Source organism: Pristis pectinata, chromosome 15 (genome assembly GCF_009764475.1).
Source record: "Pristis pectinata isolate sPriPec2 chromosome 15, sPriPec2.1.pri, whole genome shotgun sequence".
Taxonomy (NCBI): domain Eukaryota; kingdom Metazoa; phylum Chordata; class Chondrichthyes; order Rhinopristiformes; family Pristidae; genus Pristis; species Pristis pectinata.
In genome coordinates, this window is record NC_067419.1 from 19,267,399 (window position 1) to 19,284,366 (window position 16,968).

At 41.7% G+C, this 16,968-nt stretch overlaps 1 protein-coding gene across 1 annotated transcript in view; it reads right to left on the minus strand.

Moving 5' to 3' along the window:
* Positions 1–9,567, minus strand: part of LOC127578541 (voltage-dependent calcium channel subunit alpha-2/delta-4-like) — a 343,330-nt gene extending 333,763 nt beyond the window's left edge. The window contains 3 exon segments of the mRNA XM_052030691.1: positions 3,835–3,916; positions 9,216–9,356; positions 9,443–9,567. Coding sequence (XP_051886651.1) covers positions 3,835–3,916; positions 9,216–9,356; positions 9,443–9,567 — 348 coding nt within the window.
* Between the last annotated feature and the right edge of the window lie 7,401 nt (positions 9,568–16,968).

The following is a 16,968-nucleotide window of genomic DNA, read 5'->3' on the forward strand; positions in this document are numbered from 1 at the left end:
CAACCTCCCCGACACCATCAGTCTTCAATTCTTCCATCAGCCCCCACCCTCAATATCAGCAGTATCTTTGTTCTTTCCATCCATCTGCAATTCCAGTTGTTTCCTTGATCTTTCCCATTCTCAAACCATCAGAAGTGCCTCTGACCCTTCCCAGCGAATACCAACTGCAAAAATCTGCCAGTTTCAATGTAACTTGCCTGTTACACAATCTGAGGAAATTTCATATTATTATAATATAGATTTTCTATCACTATTTCTAATGAGATACTCATTCTCACACAATATTTTCCAATATACACTGATAATGGGCAAAGAATTGGAAAACCTGCATGCCAAACCTTGACGTTCTAACTAAAGAATTCTGGGCCTAAAAATTCATCTGTGCAAGCTCAAAAACAGGTGTGGTGTAACTCTTTAAAGGCGACTTCTTGAGATTAGAGTTGTGAGAAAAGGTGTTACTAATGTAGCAAATTTGAATCCAACTGCCTAATGTTCCTGAAACGTTAGGGAATCCAATCATACTGTTTTGGAATTGGTGGTAACAAATCTTGCAAATTTTTTTCAGCTTTCTAAATCCATCTCAAGAAGACTGTGAAGACTGTCTTGACACTAGATAAACAGTGCAAATTAATTTCTAGGCTTTTTTTTTTGCATCTTCACCAATATCACCATATCTTCATTGTAATTATGGAGAATTCAAATAAACTCACTATTTAAGTTCTGCATATTTTTTCAGCTTTTTATTTCTATTTCTTGAGAAATAAACCCCAGGTTGCTTTTATTTTTAATGGCTTTACTAATGTATTTGATCTAGAGTTTAGGGAGAGAAATTCGCCTTTAGTCACTAGTACCATCTGCCAGCTGTACTCATCTCTGCACATTTGAATGCACTGAAGTTGGAGGAACAGGATGCGCAGAACATAGTACAATCAGTGGGTTTCACACTCATTAAGCACAAGTGATCAAAAGAACACCCCTCCCTCTTATTTATTCAAATATTATGTGGCATTCTTATTTTACCCACCAAAAAGCACCATTTTACCCTAACTTATTTTGAAATTGAGTTGTAATTACATTTCCATTTTGCAAATTTACATATTCAGTAGAGCAAGTGCTTTTACAGCAGTACAATGACAAAGAGGATGAAGAACAAACTGAAGCTTTGAAATGGGAAAGGAAGCAATATATGACAGGTATTTTAGGTCAATATTGTAAACAGTAAATGTTTAAAATACAGTAGCAAGTGCTAACATTGTACATTGTTATAAAACAGGAATTCCTCTTTTTCTCTAGTAATTTTATTGGGGACATAGCACCATGAAAATAATTCCATTTTCAGAATAATTGCTGTTTTAATGCAAACTATCATAAAGTAAAAAAATGAGATACAAAATCAATAACTATACAACCATCTCGGAATTCTCTATCTGCACTAATTATATTACAAATATGTCCTGTATCTCTGAGTTATTTTATTATTTGGCTTCTTCTGCTAATATTAGATATATTGATAAGAAAATTACAGACTCAATGGGAAAAGGGAAAAATGATTCCTGACACTCTTACAACTTAAAGCCTTTATTTACTTTACAAATGATTTTAAAACCATGTATTATCTATAACTGAAGCTCACCTGTCGATACTTGGGTCATGTTTAAAAACTATAGTGGTTGAAAATATTATAAGGTCAGTGATAAAAAATACAAATTCTCTTTTTGCTATGTGGACAGCAGTTTTTGAGGGATCATGTCTTATGGTTTCATAGAACATTACAGCACAGTACAGGCCCTTCAGCCCGCGATGTTGTGTTGACATTTTATCCCACTCTATCATCTACCTAACCCTTCCCTCCCACATAGCCCTCCATTTTTCTATCATTCATGTGCCTATCTAAGAGTCTCTTAAATGCCTCTAATGTATCTGCCCCCACAACCTCTGCCGGCAGTACGTTCCACGCACCCACCACTCTCTGTGTAAAAAACTTATCTCTGACATCCCCTTATACTTTCCTCCAATCACCTTAAAATTATGCCCCCTCGTGTTAGCCATTTTCACCCTGGGAAAAATTCTCTGACTGTCCACTCGGTCTATGCCTCTTAGCATCTTGTACACCTCCATCAAGTCACCTCTCTACAAAGAGAAAAGCCCTAGATCACTCGACTTATCCTCATAAGACATGCTCTCCAATCCAGGCAGTATCCTGGTAAATCTCCTCTGCGCCCTCTCTAAAGCTTCCACATCCTTCCTATAATGAGGTGACCAGAACTGAACACAATACTCCAAGTGTGGTCTAACCAGAGTTCTATAGAGCTGCAACAGTACCTCACGACTCTTGAACTCAATACACCATATGCCTTCTTAACAACCCTATCCACCTGTGCGGCAACCTTGAGGGATCTATGGACGTGGACCCCAAGATCTCTCTGTTCCTCCACACAGCGAAGAATCCTGCCATTAGTCTTGTATTCTGCCTTCAAATTTGATCTTCCAAAGTGTATCACTTCACACTTTTCTGGGTTGAACTCTATCTGCCACTTCTCAGCCCAGGTCTGCATCCTATCAATGTCCTGTTGTAATCTACAGCAACCTCCTACACTATCCACAACACCACCAATCTTCGTGTCATCAGCAAACTTACTAACTCACCCTTCCACATCCTCATCCAAGTCATTTATAAAAATCACAAAGAGCAGGGGTCGCAGAACGGATCCCTGCAGAACACAACTGGTCACCGACTTCCAGGTAGAATACGCTCCATCTACCACCACCCTCTGTCTTCTATGGGTGAGCCAATTCTGAATCCACACAGCCAAGTTTCCCCAGATCCCATGCCTCCTGACTTTCTGAATGAGCCTTCCATGAGGAACCTTATCAAACGCCTTACTGAAGTCCATGTACACCACATCCACTGCTCTACCTTCATCAATGTGCTTTGTCACATCCTCAAAGAATTCAATCAGACTCGTGAGGCACGACCTGCTCCTCACAAAGCCATGCTGACTGACCCTAATCAGCCTATGCTTCTCTAAATGCCCATAAATCCTGTCTTCTCCAGTAATTTGCCCACCACTAAAGTAAGACTCACTGGTCTGTAATTCCCAGGGTTATCCCTACTCCCCTTCTTAAACAAAGGAATAACATTTGCCACCCTCCAATCATCTAGCACTACTCCTGTCGACAATGAGGATGCAAAGATCATCACCAAAGGCGCAGCAATCTCTTCCCCCACTTCCCTTAATAACCTTGGATATATCCTGTCCGGCCCCGGTGACTCATCTATTCTAATGTTTTTCAAACATTCCAGCACATCCTCTTTCCTCACGTCGACATGCCCTAGTGTATCAGCCTGTCATACGCCATCCTCACAAACATCAAGGTCTCTCTCACTGGTGAATACTGAAGCAAAGTATTCATTAAGGACCTCCCCTACCTCTTTCGACTCCAGGCACATGTTTCCTCTTTTATCCCTGATCGCTCCTACCCCCACTCTAGTCATCCTCCTATTCTTAACATACGTGTAGAACACCTTGGGGTTTTCCTTAATCCTACTCGCCAAGGCCTTCTCAATAATTCTCAACAGTTGGAGGCCTTTCCTCCATTAATACTAAGGACCACTTATTCATAACCATTCATTCATAATAATAAATTCTAAATTATTACATCAAGTTTTTTTCATTTTTGTTTGTAGGTGTTTTTGGAATCCTATTCCATGATTCTGCCAATTTTTCCATAAAACACACATTTCAGTAGTTTTGTCCTTGAGTATTGCTCAAGTTTTCCCCATGCATCTTAATTAAAAAAGGAAGCGAAACAAATTTTATTCTGTTTACTGACCTTTTGTAATAGTAAATAGCCGGAATACTTTGTTACGATGGAGTTTAGCTCTTCACCAAATGCAGAAGCCCACAGTTGCACACTATTAATAAAAGAAATGTATAACAAGTATATTTCTCCTCAAACAGAGTTATGGGTTTACAATCTGTTCAAGAGTTTTGGAGAAGAATTTCATTTTTTTTTGCCAGAGACTTTAACAATGTCCATTCATGTCAAATACTTCCAGAAAACTCTTAAGCAAAAATATATACAAATTCAACAGCTATTTTTGAACAAAAGTACTTCTCAGATTTCTTCTAGTATGGTTCTAGGCACAGTCTTCCATTGGAAATGACCATATCACAGCACATTAACACTGTGTACAGCTGCATGGGACCTCTCCCAGCACAAGGAAGCGGACATGTCTGCGGAATGACTTTGACAATCAGTGTAGCCCTAAGGTTAAATAGTTGTCAGAACTCTCACTGAAGCTGAATATTTGTGAAAGTCAATTTTCTCAAACATTCAAAAACACACAATTAAATGATATTGATTTACTATGCTTTAAGCAGCCTATTCTTACCACGCATTTTTGGGCCAGCGTCCTAATGGCAGACTCAACCTGGCACAGGCTCACTGGGCAGACTTCCCAGCCTGAGATATGGAAGTCTGCAAAAGTTTGTACTGTCTTGTTGGACTCCATAGGAAATCCATTGATGCAGCACAGGTAGTATACCACTGCTGGCTTAAGCCTGCAGCAGTGCTGAATTTTGGAACACTATGTCCAACAGAAGCCTGGATGGAAAGATCTGACCTCTTTTGTTGGAGAAAAAAACTGCAAAAGCTGGGAATCTAAAATAAGAACAACATCACTGGGGAGAGAAACAAAGTTGACATTTCAGGCCTTAATTAGACTTGAAGATGAGAAGACAAACACATTTTAAGATGGAGAGACAGGAAGGTGGAGAGAAACAAGGAAATGTCTGTGATAGACCAAAGTTGTACTGGCGAGTATAAGAACAGGAGGATAAATCAGATGAATGTGTGGCTAAAGGAGGGGGGCTTTAGATTTTTGGAGTATTAGGACCATTTTAAGGGAAGTTGACCTGTGCAAGTAGGACGGGGTGCACTTAAACCAGAGCAGGTCCAACATCCTCGAAGGGACGTTTGCTCATGATGTTGGGGAATGTTTAAACTAATTTGGCAGGGTATTGTGACAAAAAGTATATACACAGATGTGTGTGTGTGGGTGGGGGGGGGGGGGTACAGTCAAACATAGAAGAAAAATGAAGTTGGTCTAGTAGGCATAGCAGACATGGGCATGTAAAGGTGCATTGGAGGATTGGAAGGCTAAATTGCATCTATTTTAATGCAAGGAGCCTAATTGGTAAGACAGATGAATTTAAAGTATTGGTATTGGTTTATTATTGTCACTTGTACCGAGGTACAGTGAAAAGCTTGTCTTACAAACTGATCGTACAGGTCAATTCATTACACAGTGCAGTTACATTGAGTTAGTACAGAGTGGATTAACGTAGTACAGGTAACAACAGTAACAGTACAGAGTAAAGTGTCACAGCTGCAGAGAAAGTGCAGTGCAATAAGGTGCAAGGTCACAATGAGGTAGATCGTGAGGTCATAGTCCATCTCATCGTATAAGGGGACCGTTCAATATTCTTATCACAGTGGGGTAGAAGCTGTCCTGGTGGTATGTGCCCTCAGGCTCCTGTATCTTCTACCCAATGGAAGAGGAGAGAAGAGAGAATGTCCTGAGTGGGTGGGGTCTTTGATTATGCTGGCTGCTTCACCAAGACAACGAGAGGTAAAGACAGAATCCAAGGAGGGGAGACAGGTGTCCGTGATGCGCTGGGCTGTGACCACAATTCTCTGCAGTTTCTTGTGGTCCTGGGCAGAGCAGTTGCCGTACTGGGAATCACAGAAACATACAGGACCGGCAACTCAATATTTGAGACTACAGAAGCTTCAGGTGTAATAGGAAATGAAGTAAAAGAGGAGTGGGCATTGTAATATTGATTAAGGAGACTACCACTGCAGTACTGAGGGAAGATATCCTAGATGACTCTTGAGGCCACATGGGTAGAGTGTGGGAGTAACATAGGAGTGATTACTTTGTTAGGGTTAAATTAGAGATTTCCCAACAATCAGCAGGAGATAGAGGAGTGGGTATGTAGGCAAATCACAGAGGAACAGGAGTGTAGTCATAGGGAATTTCAAATTCCCAGTTTTAATTGGGATTGGCAAGTCATGTTGTAGCTGCATAAAGCTTCGGTTAGGCCAAATTTGGAGTATTGTGTGCAGTTCTTTTCCCCACACTACAGCTGGAATGTGGAGAGGGTGCAGAAGAGGTTCACCAGTTTGTTGCCTAGATTGGAGTGTATTAGTTATAAGTAGAGATTGGACAAACTTGGATTGTTTTCTCTGGAGTGTCAGAGGCTGAGGGGTGACCTGATAGAAGTGAGAGGCATAGATAGGGTAGATAGTCAAGAGACTTTTACCCAGGATGGAAATGTCAAATTCTAGTGGACATAGGTTTAAAGTGAGGGAGAAAATTTAAAAGAGATGTGCAAGGCAAGTTTTTTTTTACACAGAGAGTAGTAGGTTCCTAGAACTCACAGCCAGGGAAGGTGGTAGAAACAGATACAATAGAAACTTTTAAGAGCCATTTAGATAGATACATGAACAGGCAGGGAATAGAGGGATATGGATCACGTGTAGGCAGATGGGATTAGTTAGATTAGCATCATGGTTGGCACAGACTTGGTCAAAGGGTCTGTTCCTATGTTCTATCAGAGGGATGGAATTTTTACAATGCATCCAGGAGAACTTTTTGAGCCAGTACATGCTAGAAGGGGTAGTACTGGGCCTAATCTAAGGAATGAAGCCAGACAAGCTGTTGAAGAGTCTGTGAGTGAGCATTTTAGGGATTGTGACCATAATTCCGTAAGTTTCAAAGTAGTTATGGAGAGGACAAGGATAGTCCAGAAATTGAGTCGAGAAAGTCGATTTCAATATCATTAGACAGGACGTGGCAAAAATAGACTGGGGACAGCTACTTACTTGTAAATCTACATTGGATTAATGGGAGTCCTTTAAAAGTGAAATTGTGAGAGTTCATGGCCAACATGTTCTTATAAGGGTGAGAGGTGAGAAATGCAAATCCAGGGAATTGTGGATGTCAAGGGTTTGAAAAAGAAAGAAAAAAGAAAGTATATGGTAGGTACAGAGTACAGAAAACAGGTGATGCTTTCCAAGTGAATAGAATGTGTAGGGACATATTAAAAAAAAGAAATTAGGAGAAGAAAAAGGGACCATAAAATACCACTAGCAGACAAGATTAAGGAAAATCCCAAGTATATTAAGAGCAAATGGGTAACCAGGGAAAAAGCAGGGTCCCTTACAGCCGAAGGGGCAATCTGTGCTTAGGGCCAGAGGGCTTGGGTGAGGTCTGAAATGAATATTTCTCGTCCATATTCACAAAAGAGAAAGACATTTATAGTTATAGATTTCAGAGAGAGGTTGGGAATGGGGACATTCTAGAACATATTAGCATTAAAAAGGAAGATGTATTGGATGTCTCAGCAGGCATTAAGATGGATGAAACCCCAGGGAATGATGAAATGTATCCCAGGCTGATACAGGAGGCAAGGGAGGAGACTGCTGAGGGCCTGGTAGAGATTTTTAAATCTTTGCTGGACACTGGTGGTCAGGAGGACTGCAAATGTGGTACTTTTATTCAAGTAGGGCAGCAGGGATAAGCCAGGTAAGTACAAACCTGTGAATCTAATGTCAGTGTTCAGGAAGTTAATGGAATGAATTGTGAGGGACAGGTTTAATCTACACTTTGAAAGGCAGGGGTTGATCAGGGTTAGTCAGCATGGTTTTGTTCGTGGGAAATCATGTCTGACTAATTTGATTGATTTTTTTGAAGAAATAACAAAATATATTATTGAGGGCAGTACCGTTGATTTAGTCTGTATGGACTTCAGTAAGGCCTTTGACAAGGTTCTACATGGAAGGCTGACCCAAAAGATTAGAGCCCGTGGGATCCAAAGCAGGTTGACAAATTGAATTCAAATTTGACTTGGTAATAGGAGTCACAGTGTGGTAGTGGAGGGTTGCTTTTGTGATTGTGAGCCTGCGACCAGTGGTGTACCATGGGGATTGATACTGGGATGCTTACTGCTTCTCATACATATTAAAGATCTGGATTTGAATGCTGAAGTTATGATTAGTAAGTCTGTAGATGATGCAATAATTGGTGGTGGTGTTGAAAGTGAGGAGGATAGTCTTAGGTTACAGAATGATATTGATAATCTGGTAAATTGGGTGGAACAATAGCAAATGGAGTTTAATCCCAATAACTACAAGGTGAAGCATTTGGGAGCACTAATAAGAGTAGGACGTACATGATGGATGATGGGCCCCTAGGGAGTATTGAGGAACAGAGGGACATTGTTTTACAGGATTATAGATCCCTAAAGATGGCAGCACTAGTAGATAAATTGGTGAAAAAGGCATACAAGATGTTGGCCTTCATTAGCTGGGGAACAGAATATAAGAGCGTGGAGGTCATGGTACAACTTTAGAGAACTTTAGTTAGACCACAGCTGGAATGTTGTGCAGTTCTGGTTGCCACACTATAGAAAGGATGTTATTGCATTGGAGAGGATGCAAAGGAGATTTACAGGATATTGCCTGGGATGGAACATTTCAGTTTTGACGAAAGCCTGGATAAGCTCAGTTTGTTTTCCTTGCCATAGAGGAAGCTGAGAGGGATATCTGATAGATGTATACAAAACTGGGGAGCATAGATAGAATGGATATTGAAAAGCTTTTCCCCACAACGCAGACATCCAAAACCAGAGGGCATTGGTCTAAGGTCAGGGATAAGATGGTTAGAGAGGATCTGAGGAAAACTTTTTTAACCAAGAGGGTGGTTGCAATCTGGAATGTTCTGCCTGAGAAAGTGGGAGTGGCAGGTACTCTCACAATACTTAAGTAGTATCTGTGCAAGGACTGGAACCGCCGAGGCACAGAAGACAACGGACTAATTGGTTTTAAATGGGATTAGTATAAATAGGTATTTGATGGTCAGCACGGACATCTTGGACTGAAAGGCCTGTTTCTGTGCGGTATGACTCTATGACTCTAAAACTGTCAAGATAACAACTATTTTAAAAACCAGCACTCAGAACAAAATAATGCCAAAACAATCTATAATAAAACAAATTGAACAGGAAGATCTTTAAGTAAGATTCAATAAAAATGTAAACACTACCTTGAACACACACAAAATTTAAAAGCGTTTAAAACAGAGCAATAAATGTTTAAATGTTCTGTTAACATTAAAACAATCTGTAAGAAAATTGTCAAATGCTTACGTTTCAGTTGGTATCCTACTCTGGGTTTTGACTGAATAAGGGAGACAGCAGCAAAAGCAGATAATCCACAAAGTAACGAGCAGCCTTGAATTGTTCCTGAAGCACCATTTGAGATACAGCAGCATTCTCTTTTCCATCAAACTAAAATAAATAAAGCATAGAAAGAACAATTCACCTTGACTTCAACGAAAGTTACAGAAAGGTTGATCAAATTTTTACGTCTTTACGTGCTGGCTTGAAGTCGTGGTGCCTTCTCAAAGAAGGCTGTTCCAAAGCAAACAGAAAAAGCACTAAGTGCTGAGTACCATATTTTGTTAGAATTTTCCTGGCTCTGCAAGTCAGTCATGAACATTTTAACAAGGACAGATGAAATAAAGATCATCTGTGTGTCCACATACAACGTATAACCCAAGCAGCATCCATTCCTTTCTACTACAACAATGAGGGGAAGGGGGTGGTGGAAAATGGAAACAGTAATTTGCTGGGTCCTGGCAAGAACTGTCGTTGGATCCTGGCAAGAATTGCGTCTGTGTTCAAAGACACAACGAACTCAGGATGTGGGTCGCAGACTGAAGTGAAAAATGAGAGAGAAATAGTGCAACATCACAGCTGGTGTATAATCCAACCAGATTTAATCTTTAAATGGCTGCAGATTTATGATGGTGGTAGTACTGGGGGATGGGAATGAGGGAATCACACTGGATTATTCTGATTTCTGGAGACAGCCCTGCCTATCCAATCAGATGATAGAAACCTAAGTCTCAGTAATGTTTGAATTAATGAGTGGTGGAGGTGGAGGTGTTCCAACATTTTTTTTTATCTAGTTACTCTCTTCTTTTTTCTTATATTCTCCAGATAATAACCAAAATCAATTGTAAAAAGCAGTGAAATAATGTTTTTGATTTCACCCAATCAACTGATGCAACAAATAACTTGTGGATGTTTGTGCCCATCATATTACTAGTCTATCCTGTAAAATGGCCATTTGTAAGGTATCAACCTTTAAATCAGACTGAGAATCAGATACCGATTGATATGTAGTCATAGATTCACACAGCACTGAAACAGGCCCCTCGGTCCAACTGGTCCATGCTGACCAAGATTCCCATCTAAACTAGTCCCATTTGCCTGCGTTTGGCCCATATCCCTCTAAACCTTTCCTATCCATGTACCTGTCCAAGTACCTTTTAAATGTTGTTAACATACCTACCTCAACCACTTCTTCTGGCAGCTCTTTCCACATACTGACCATTGTCTGACTGAAACAGTTGCCCCTCAGGTCACCATTAAATTTCTCCTCTCTCACCCTAAAACCATACCCTCTAGTTCTTGATTCCACAACCTTGGGAACAAGACCGTGCACATTGACCCTACCTGTGCCCCTCATGATTTTATACACCTCTGTAAGATATCTCCTCATTCTCCTATGCTCCAATGAAAAAGTCCCAACCTGTTCAACTTCTGTCCCAGCAACATCCTCATATATCTCTCTGCACTCTTTCCAGATTCATGGCATCTTTCCTATAGCAGGGTGATCAAAACCAAACACTATATTCCAAATGCGACCTCACCAACATCTTGTACAACTACACCAATAACATCCCAACTTCTGTACTCAATGCCCTGAATGATGAAGGCCAGCGGGTCTAAAGCCTTCTTCACCACCTTGTCTACTTGCGACGCCACTTTCAAGGGACCATGTACTTGTACTCCAAGGTCCCTCTGTTGTACAACACTCCCCAGGGCCCTACTGACCAGTGTGAAAGTCCTACGCTCATTTATCTTCCCAAAATGCAACATCTCACACTTATCCGAAGTAAACTCCATTTGCCATCCTTCGGCCCACTTACCCAGCTGATCAAGATCCCTCTGTAAATCCTAATAACTATCTTCATTGTCAACACCACCAGCTACCTTAGTGTCATCTGCAAACTTACAAACCATACCTTGTATATTCTCATCCAAATAATTGATATAGATGACAAATAGCAATGGGCCTAGCAGTGACTCCTGAGAAACACCACTAGTCACAGTCCTCCAGTCCAAAAAACAACCTTCCACTATCACCCTTTGCTTCCTACCATCAAACCCATTGGGTATTCATTTAGCTAGCTCTCCCTGGATCCCATTTTCCATAGCAGCCTATCATGTGGAACCTTTCAAAAGGCCTTACTGAAGTCCTTATAGACTATGTCTACTACCCTGCCCTCATCAACCTTCTTGGTTACTTCTTCAAAAAAGTCATTAAATTTCTTGAGGCATGATCTGCCATGCAGAACATTCTGCTGACTATCCCTAATCAACCCCTGTCTTTCCAAATGCTGTGACGCAAAGTAGGAAAATGCACGATTTTGAACCAATGTATATATACAGTAGAGACAGATTCCCAAGTTAAGTTGGTTTGCTGTTTGGAGGCAAACTTGAAGACATTGGTATATCCAGGTGAACGTTGCTCTTGTCTTTCTTGGTGGTAGAACTCACAGGTTCTCCAGATGCTGTCAATGAAGCCTTCATTAAATGCTAATATAAATTTCATACATGTTACACACAATTGGCATAATTTATAGATGGCGGAAGGTGTGAATATGTTAGGTTTTGGAAGCTGGTGCAAGCCAAGCAATCTGCTTAGTCCTAGGTGATGTCAAGTTTCCTCATTATGATTAGATCTCATCCTGGCAACTGAAGAATTCTTGAGTCTTGTTCGAACTGTACTCATCCTGGCAACCAGAATATTCTTCAATGTTGTTGGACTTACCATCATTGAGACAAGTGCAGCATATTTTTGAGTCTTGTTGAAGCTTCACTCATGCAGTGAGTGAAGAATTTATCACTACATTCCAGTCATGTGGCTTAGGTAATTGGTTTATTATTGTCACATGTACCGAGATACAGTGAAAAACTGTTTTGCATGCCATCCATACAGATAATTTCAAAACATAAATACATCGCGGTAGTAGAAATGGAAAAGCAATAACAGAATGCAGAATATAGTGTTACAGTTACAGAGAAAGTTCAGTGCAGGTAGACAGCAAGGTGCAAGGGCCACGACAAGACAGATTGTGAAGTCAAGAGTTCGTCTTTATCGTACAAGAGGTCTGTTCAAGAGTGGATAGAAGCTGTCCTTGACCCTGGTGATGCTTGTTTTCAAGCTTTTGTATATTCTGCCTGATGGAAGGGGGAGAAGAGAGAATGTCCAGGGTGGGAGGGGTCTTTGATTACTTTGGCTGCTTTCCCAAAGCAGCAGCAAATGCAGACGAGTCCATGCAACTCTGTAATTTCTTGTGGTCTTGGGCAGAGCTGTGACAGAAGATGCATTCAGACAGGATGCTTTCTATGGTGCATCTATAAAAATTGGCAAGGATCAATGGGGACATGCCAAATTTCCTTAGCTTTTTGAGGAAGTAGAGGCACTGGTGTACTCTCTTGGCCATAGCTCTACATGGTTAGACCAGGACAAGTTATTGGTGATGTTTACACCTCAGAAGTTGAAGCTCTCAACCATCTTCACCTCAGCGCCATTGATACATACAGGGGTGTGTGCTCTGCTCCGCTCCCTTAAGTCAATAACCAGCTCAATTATCTTGATGACATTGAGGGACACCATGTAATTAGGCTCTCAATCTCCTTCCTGTACTCAGTTGTTATATGAGATCCAGCCCCCTACAGAGGTGACATCTGCAAATTTGTAGATGGAGTTAGAGCAGAATTGGGCCACACAGTCATGAGTGTATATGGAGTAGAGAAAGCAGTTGAGGATGCAGCCTTGCAGGGCACCAGTACTTTGGTATTGGTTTATTATTGTCACTTGTACCAAGGTGCAGTGAAAAGCTTGTCTTACAAACTGATCATACAGGTCAATTCATTACACAGTGCAGTTACATTGAGTTAGTACAAAGTGCATTGAAGTAGTACAGGTAAAAACAGTAACAGTACAGAGTAAAGTGTCACAGCTACAGAGAAAGAGCAGTGCAATAAGGTGCAAGGTCACAAGAAGATAGATCGTGAGGTCATAGTCCATCTCATTGTATAAGGGAACTGTTCAATAGTCTTATCACAGTGGGGTAGAAGCTGTCCTTAAGTCTGGTGGTACATGCCCTCAGGCTCCTGTATTTTCTACCCGATGGAAGAGGAGAGAAGAGGGAATGTCCCGGGTGGGTGGGGTCTTTGATTATGCTGGCTACTACACCAAGACAATGAGAGGTAAAGACAGAGTCCAAGGAGGGGAGGCTGGTGTCCTTGATGCGCTGGGCTGTGTCCACAACTCTCTGCAGCTTCTTGTGGTCCTGGGCAGAGCAGTTGCCGTACCAAGCCTTGAGTCATCCAGAGAGGATGCTTTCTATGGTGCATCGGTAAAATTTGGTGAGAATCAAAGGGGACATACCAAATTTCTTTAGCCTCCTGAGAAAGTAGAGGTACTGGTGAGCTTTCTTGGCCGTGGCATCTACGTGATTTGACCAGGACAGGCTGTTAGTAATGTTCACTCCCAGGAACTTGAAGCTCTCAACCTCAGCACCATTGATGTAGACAGGTGCATGTACACCACCCCCTTTCCTGAAGTCAATGACCAGCTCTTTTGTTTTGTTGACATTGAGGGAAAGGTTGTTGTCATGACACCATTCCACGAAGCTCTCTATCTCCTTCCTGTACTCTGACTCATCGCTGTTTGAGATACAGCCTACAACGATGGTATCATCTTCAAACTTGTAGATGGAGTTAGAGCATAATGTGGATAATACTAAGGATAATTGTGGCAGAGGTGCTGCTGCCTATCCTTATTGATTGTGGTCTGTTGGTCAGGAAGTCAAGGATCCAGTTGCCAAGTGAAGTGCTGAGTCTTAGGTCTAGGAAATTGGAGATGAGTTTAGAATTATGGTATTGAAGGCAGAGCAGTAGTAAAATGAATGGAAGTCTGACGTAGGTGTCTTTGTTATCCAGATGCTCCAGAGTGTAGGGCCAGGACGATGCCACCCCATGGATTTGTTTCAGTGGAGGTGAATTGCAGTGAGTCAAGGTTGTCTGGGAGGTTGGAATTGATGTGAGCCATAACCAGCCTCTCGAAGCACTCATGATGGTGGATGCCAGAGCCACCCGCCGATAGTCATTAAGGCATGTTACCTTATTTTTCTTTGAATATTTTTCTTGAATATGGACCAGTCTACCGACTCAAAGCAGTCACGTAGAAGCTCAACTGTTTCCTCAGACCGGCACTGTATGACTTTCTGTACTGGATCCTCATGTTTCAGTTTCTGTTTGTACACAGGGAGAAGGAGCATAGCCTGATGGTCTGATTTATCAAAGTGTAGGGGGGGGCGGTAGTGGGGTGGGGTGGATCCACAAGCACCCAGCACCTTGTGAAACAATGGTTGAGGGTACTTGGACCCCTGGTAGGACAGGAGACATGCTGATTATTAGTTTGGTAGCACACTCTTGAAGTTGGCCTTGTTGAAGTCACTATGATGAATAGGACCTCAGGGTATATCGTTTCAAGGCTGTTGATCACAGAGTGTAGTTCATTGAGTGTGGGCTATGGGAGAATGAAAAGGCTTCAAGGAGCCATAGACTACTACAGCACAGAACAGGCCCTTCGACCCATCTAGTCCATACTGACCTGACCTTCTGCCCAGTCCTATCTACCTGCACCCAGACCATATCTCTCCAAACCCCTCCCATCCAGGTACCTATCCAAATTTCTCTTAAATGTTACAGTTGAACCCGCATCTGCCACTTATGCTGACAGCTCATTCCACACTTTCACCACCCTCCAAGTGAAGAAATTTCCCCTCAGATTCCCCTTAAACATTTCACCTTTCAACCTAAATCTTTGACCTCTGGTTTTAGTCTCACCCAACCTGAGGGGAAAAAGCCTGCATGCATTCACTCTATCTATAGCCCTCATAATTTTGTATACCTCTATAAGATCTCCCCTCATTCTCCTGCGCTCCAGGGAATAAACTCCTAGCTTCTTCAACCTTTCCCTATAACTCAGGTCCTCAAGTTCCAGCAACATCCTTGTAAATTTTCTCTGCACTTTTTCAAGCTTATTGATATCTTTCCTGTAGGTAGGTGACCAGAACTGCACACAATATTCTAAATTCAGCCTCACCAACGTCTCGTACAACTTCAACATAACATCCCAACCCCTGTACTCAATGCCCTGATTTATGAAGGCCAAAGTGCCAAAAGCTCTCTTTACGACCCTATCTACCTGTGACTCAAAGAATTATGGATCTGTATTCCCAGGTCCCTTTGTTATACCACACTCCTCAGAGCCCTACCATTTACTGTGCAAGTCTTACCCTGGTTTGTCCTCCCAAAGTTCAACACCTCACACTTGTATGCATTAAATTCCATCTGCCATTTTTCAGCCCATTTTCCTAGCTGGTCAAGATCATGCTGCAAGTTTTGATAGCCTTCCTCGCTGTCCACTTTGCCCCCAATCTTGGTGTCATACGCAAATTTGTTGATCCAGTTTACCACATTATCATCTAAATCATTAATATAGATGATAAACAACAATGGACCCAAGACCAATCCCTGTGGCACACCACTAGTTACAGACCTCCAGTCAGAGAGACAATCATCTACTACCACTCTCTGGCTTCTCCCGCTAAGCCAATGTTGAATCCAATTGACTACTTCATCCTGAATGCCAAGCAACTTAACCTTCTGGACCAGCCTCCATTGTGCAACTTGGTAGAAGTCCTTGCTAATGTCCACCACCTTTCCCTCATCGACCTTCTTGGTAACCTTCTCGAAAAACTCTATAAGATTGGTTAGACATGATCTACCACGCACAAAGCCATGTTGACATTCCCTAATCAAGCCCTGTCTATCCAAATACTTACTGTATATATCCTGTCCCTTGGAATACCTTCCAATAATTTACCCATGACTGACGTTAGGTTCACTGGTCTATAATTTCCTGGCTTATTCTTAGCCTTTCTTGAACAACAGAACAACATTAGCTATCCTCCATTCCTCCAGCACCACACCCGTGGCTAAGGACATTTTAAATATCTCTGCCAGGGCCCTTGCAATTTCTGCACTAGCCTTCCACAAGATCTGAGGGAACACCTTGTCAGGCCCTGGGGATTTATCCACCTTCAAGACAGCCAGCACCTTCTCTTCCGTAATCCGGATACGGTCCATGACCTCACTAATCTTTTGCTTCAGTTCTACAGTCTCTGTGTCTGTCTCCAGAGTAAATATGGATGCAAAAAATTAATTTAAGATCTCCCCCATCTCTTTTGGCTCCATGCATAGATGACCATGCTGGTCTTCAGGAGGACCAATTTTGTCCCTTGTTACCCTTTTGCTCTTAAAATAGCAATAGAAACCCTTGGGATTCTCTTTCACCTTGTCTGCCAGACCAACCTCATGTTCTCTTTTTGCCCTCCTGATTTCTCTCTCAAGTGTACTCTTGCATTTCTTATACTCCTCAAGCACCTCATTGGATCCTAACTACCTATACCTGATATGCACCACCTTCTTTTTCTTAACCTGGGCCTCAATATCCCTCAATAACCAAGGTTCATTAAACCTGTTAGCTTTTCCTTTTATTCTAACAGGAACATACAAATTATGTACTCTCAATATTTCACTTTTGAAAGCCTCCCATTTACAAAGCATCTCTTTGCCAGAAAACAGCCTATCCCAAGAACTGGCGTGAATATGGTGGGCTGAATGTCTTCCTTCAGTGCTGTAACTATTCTATTATCCTCTGCATAACCCACACTGTACCCAGCTTTGTATC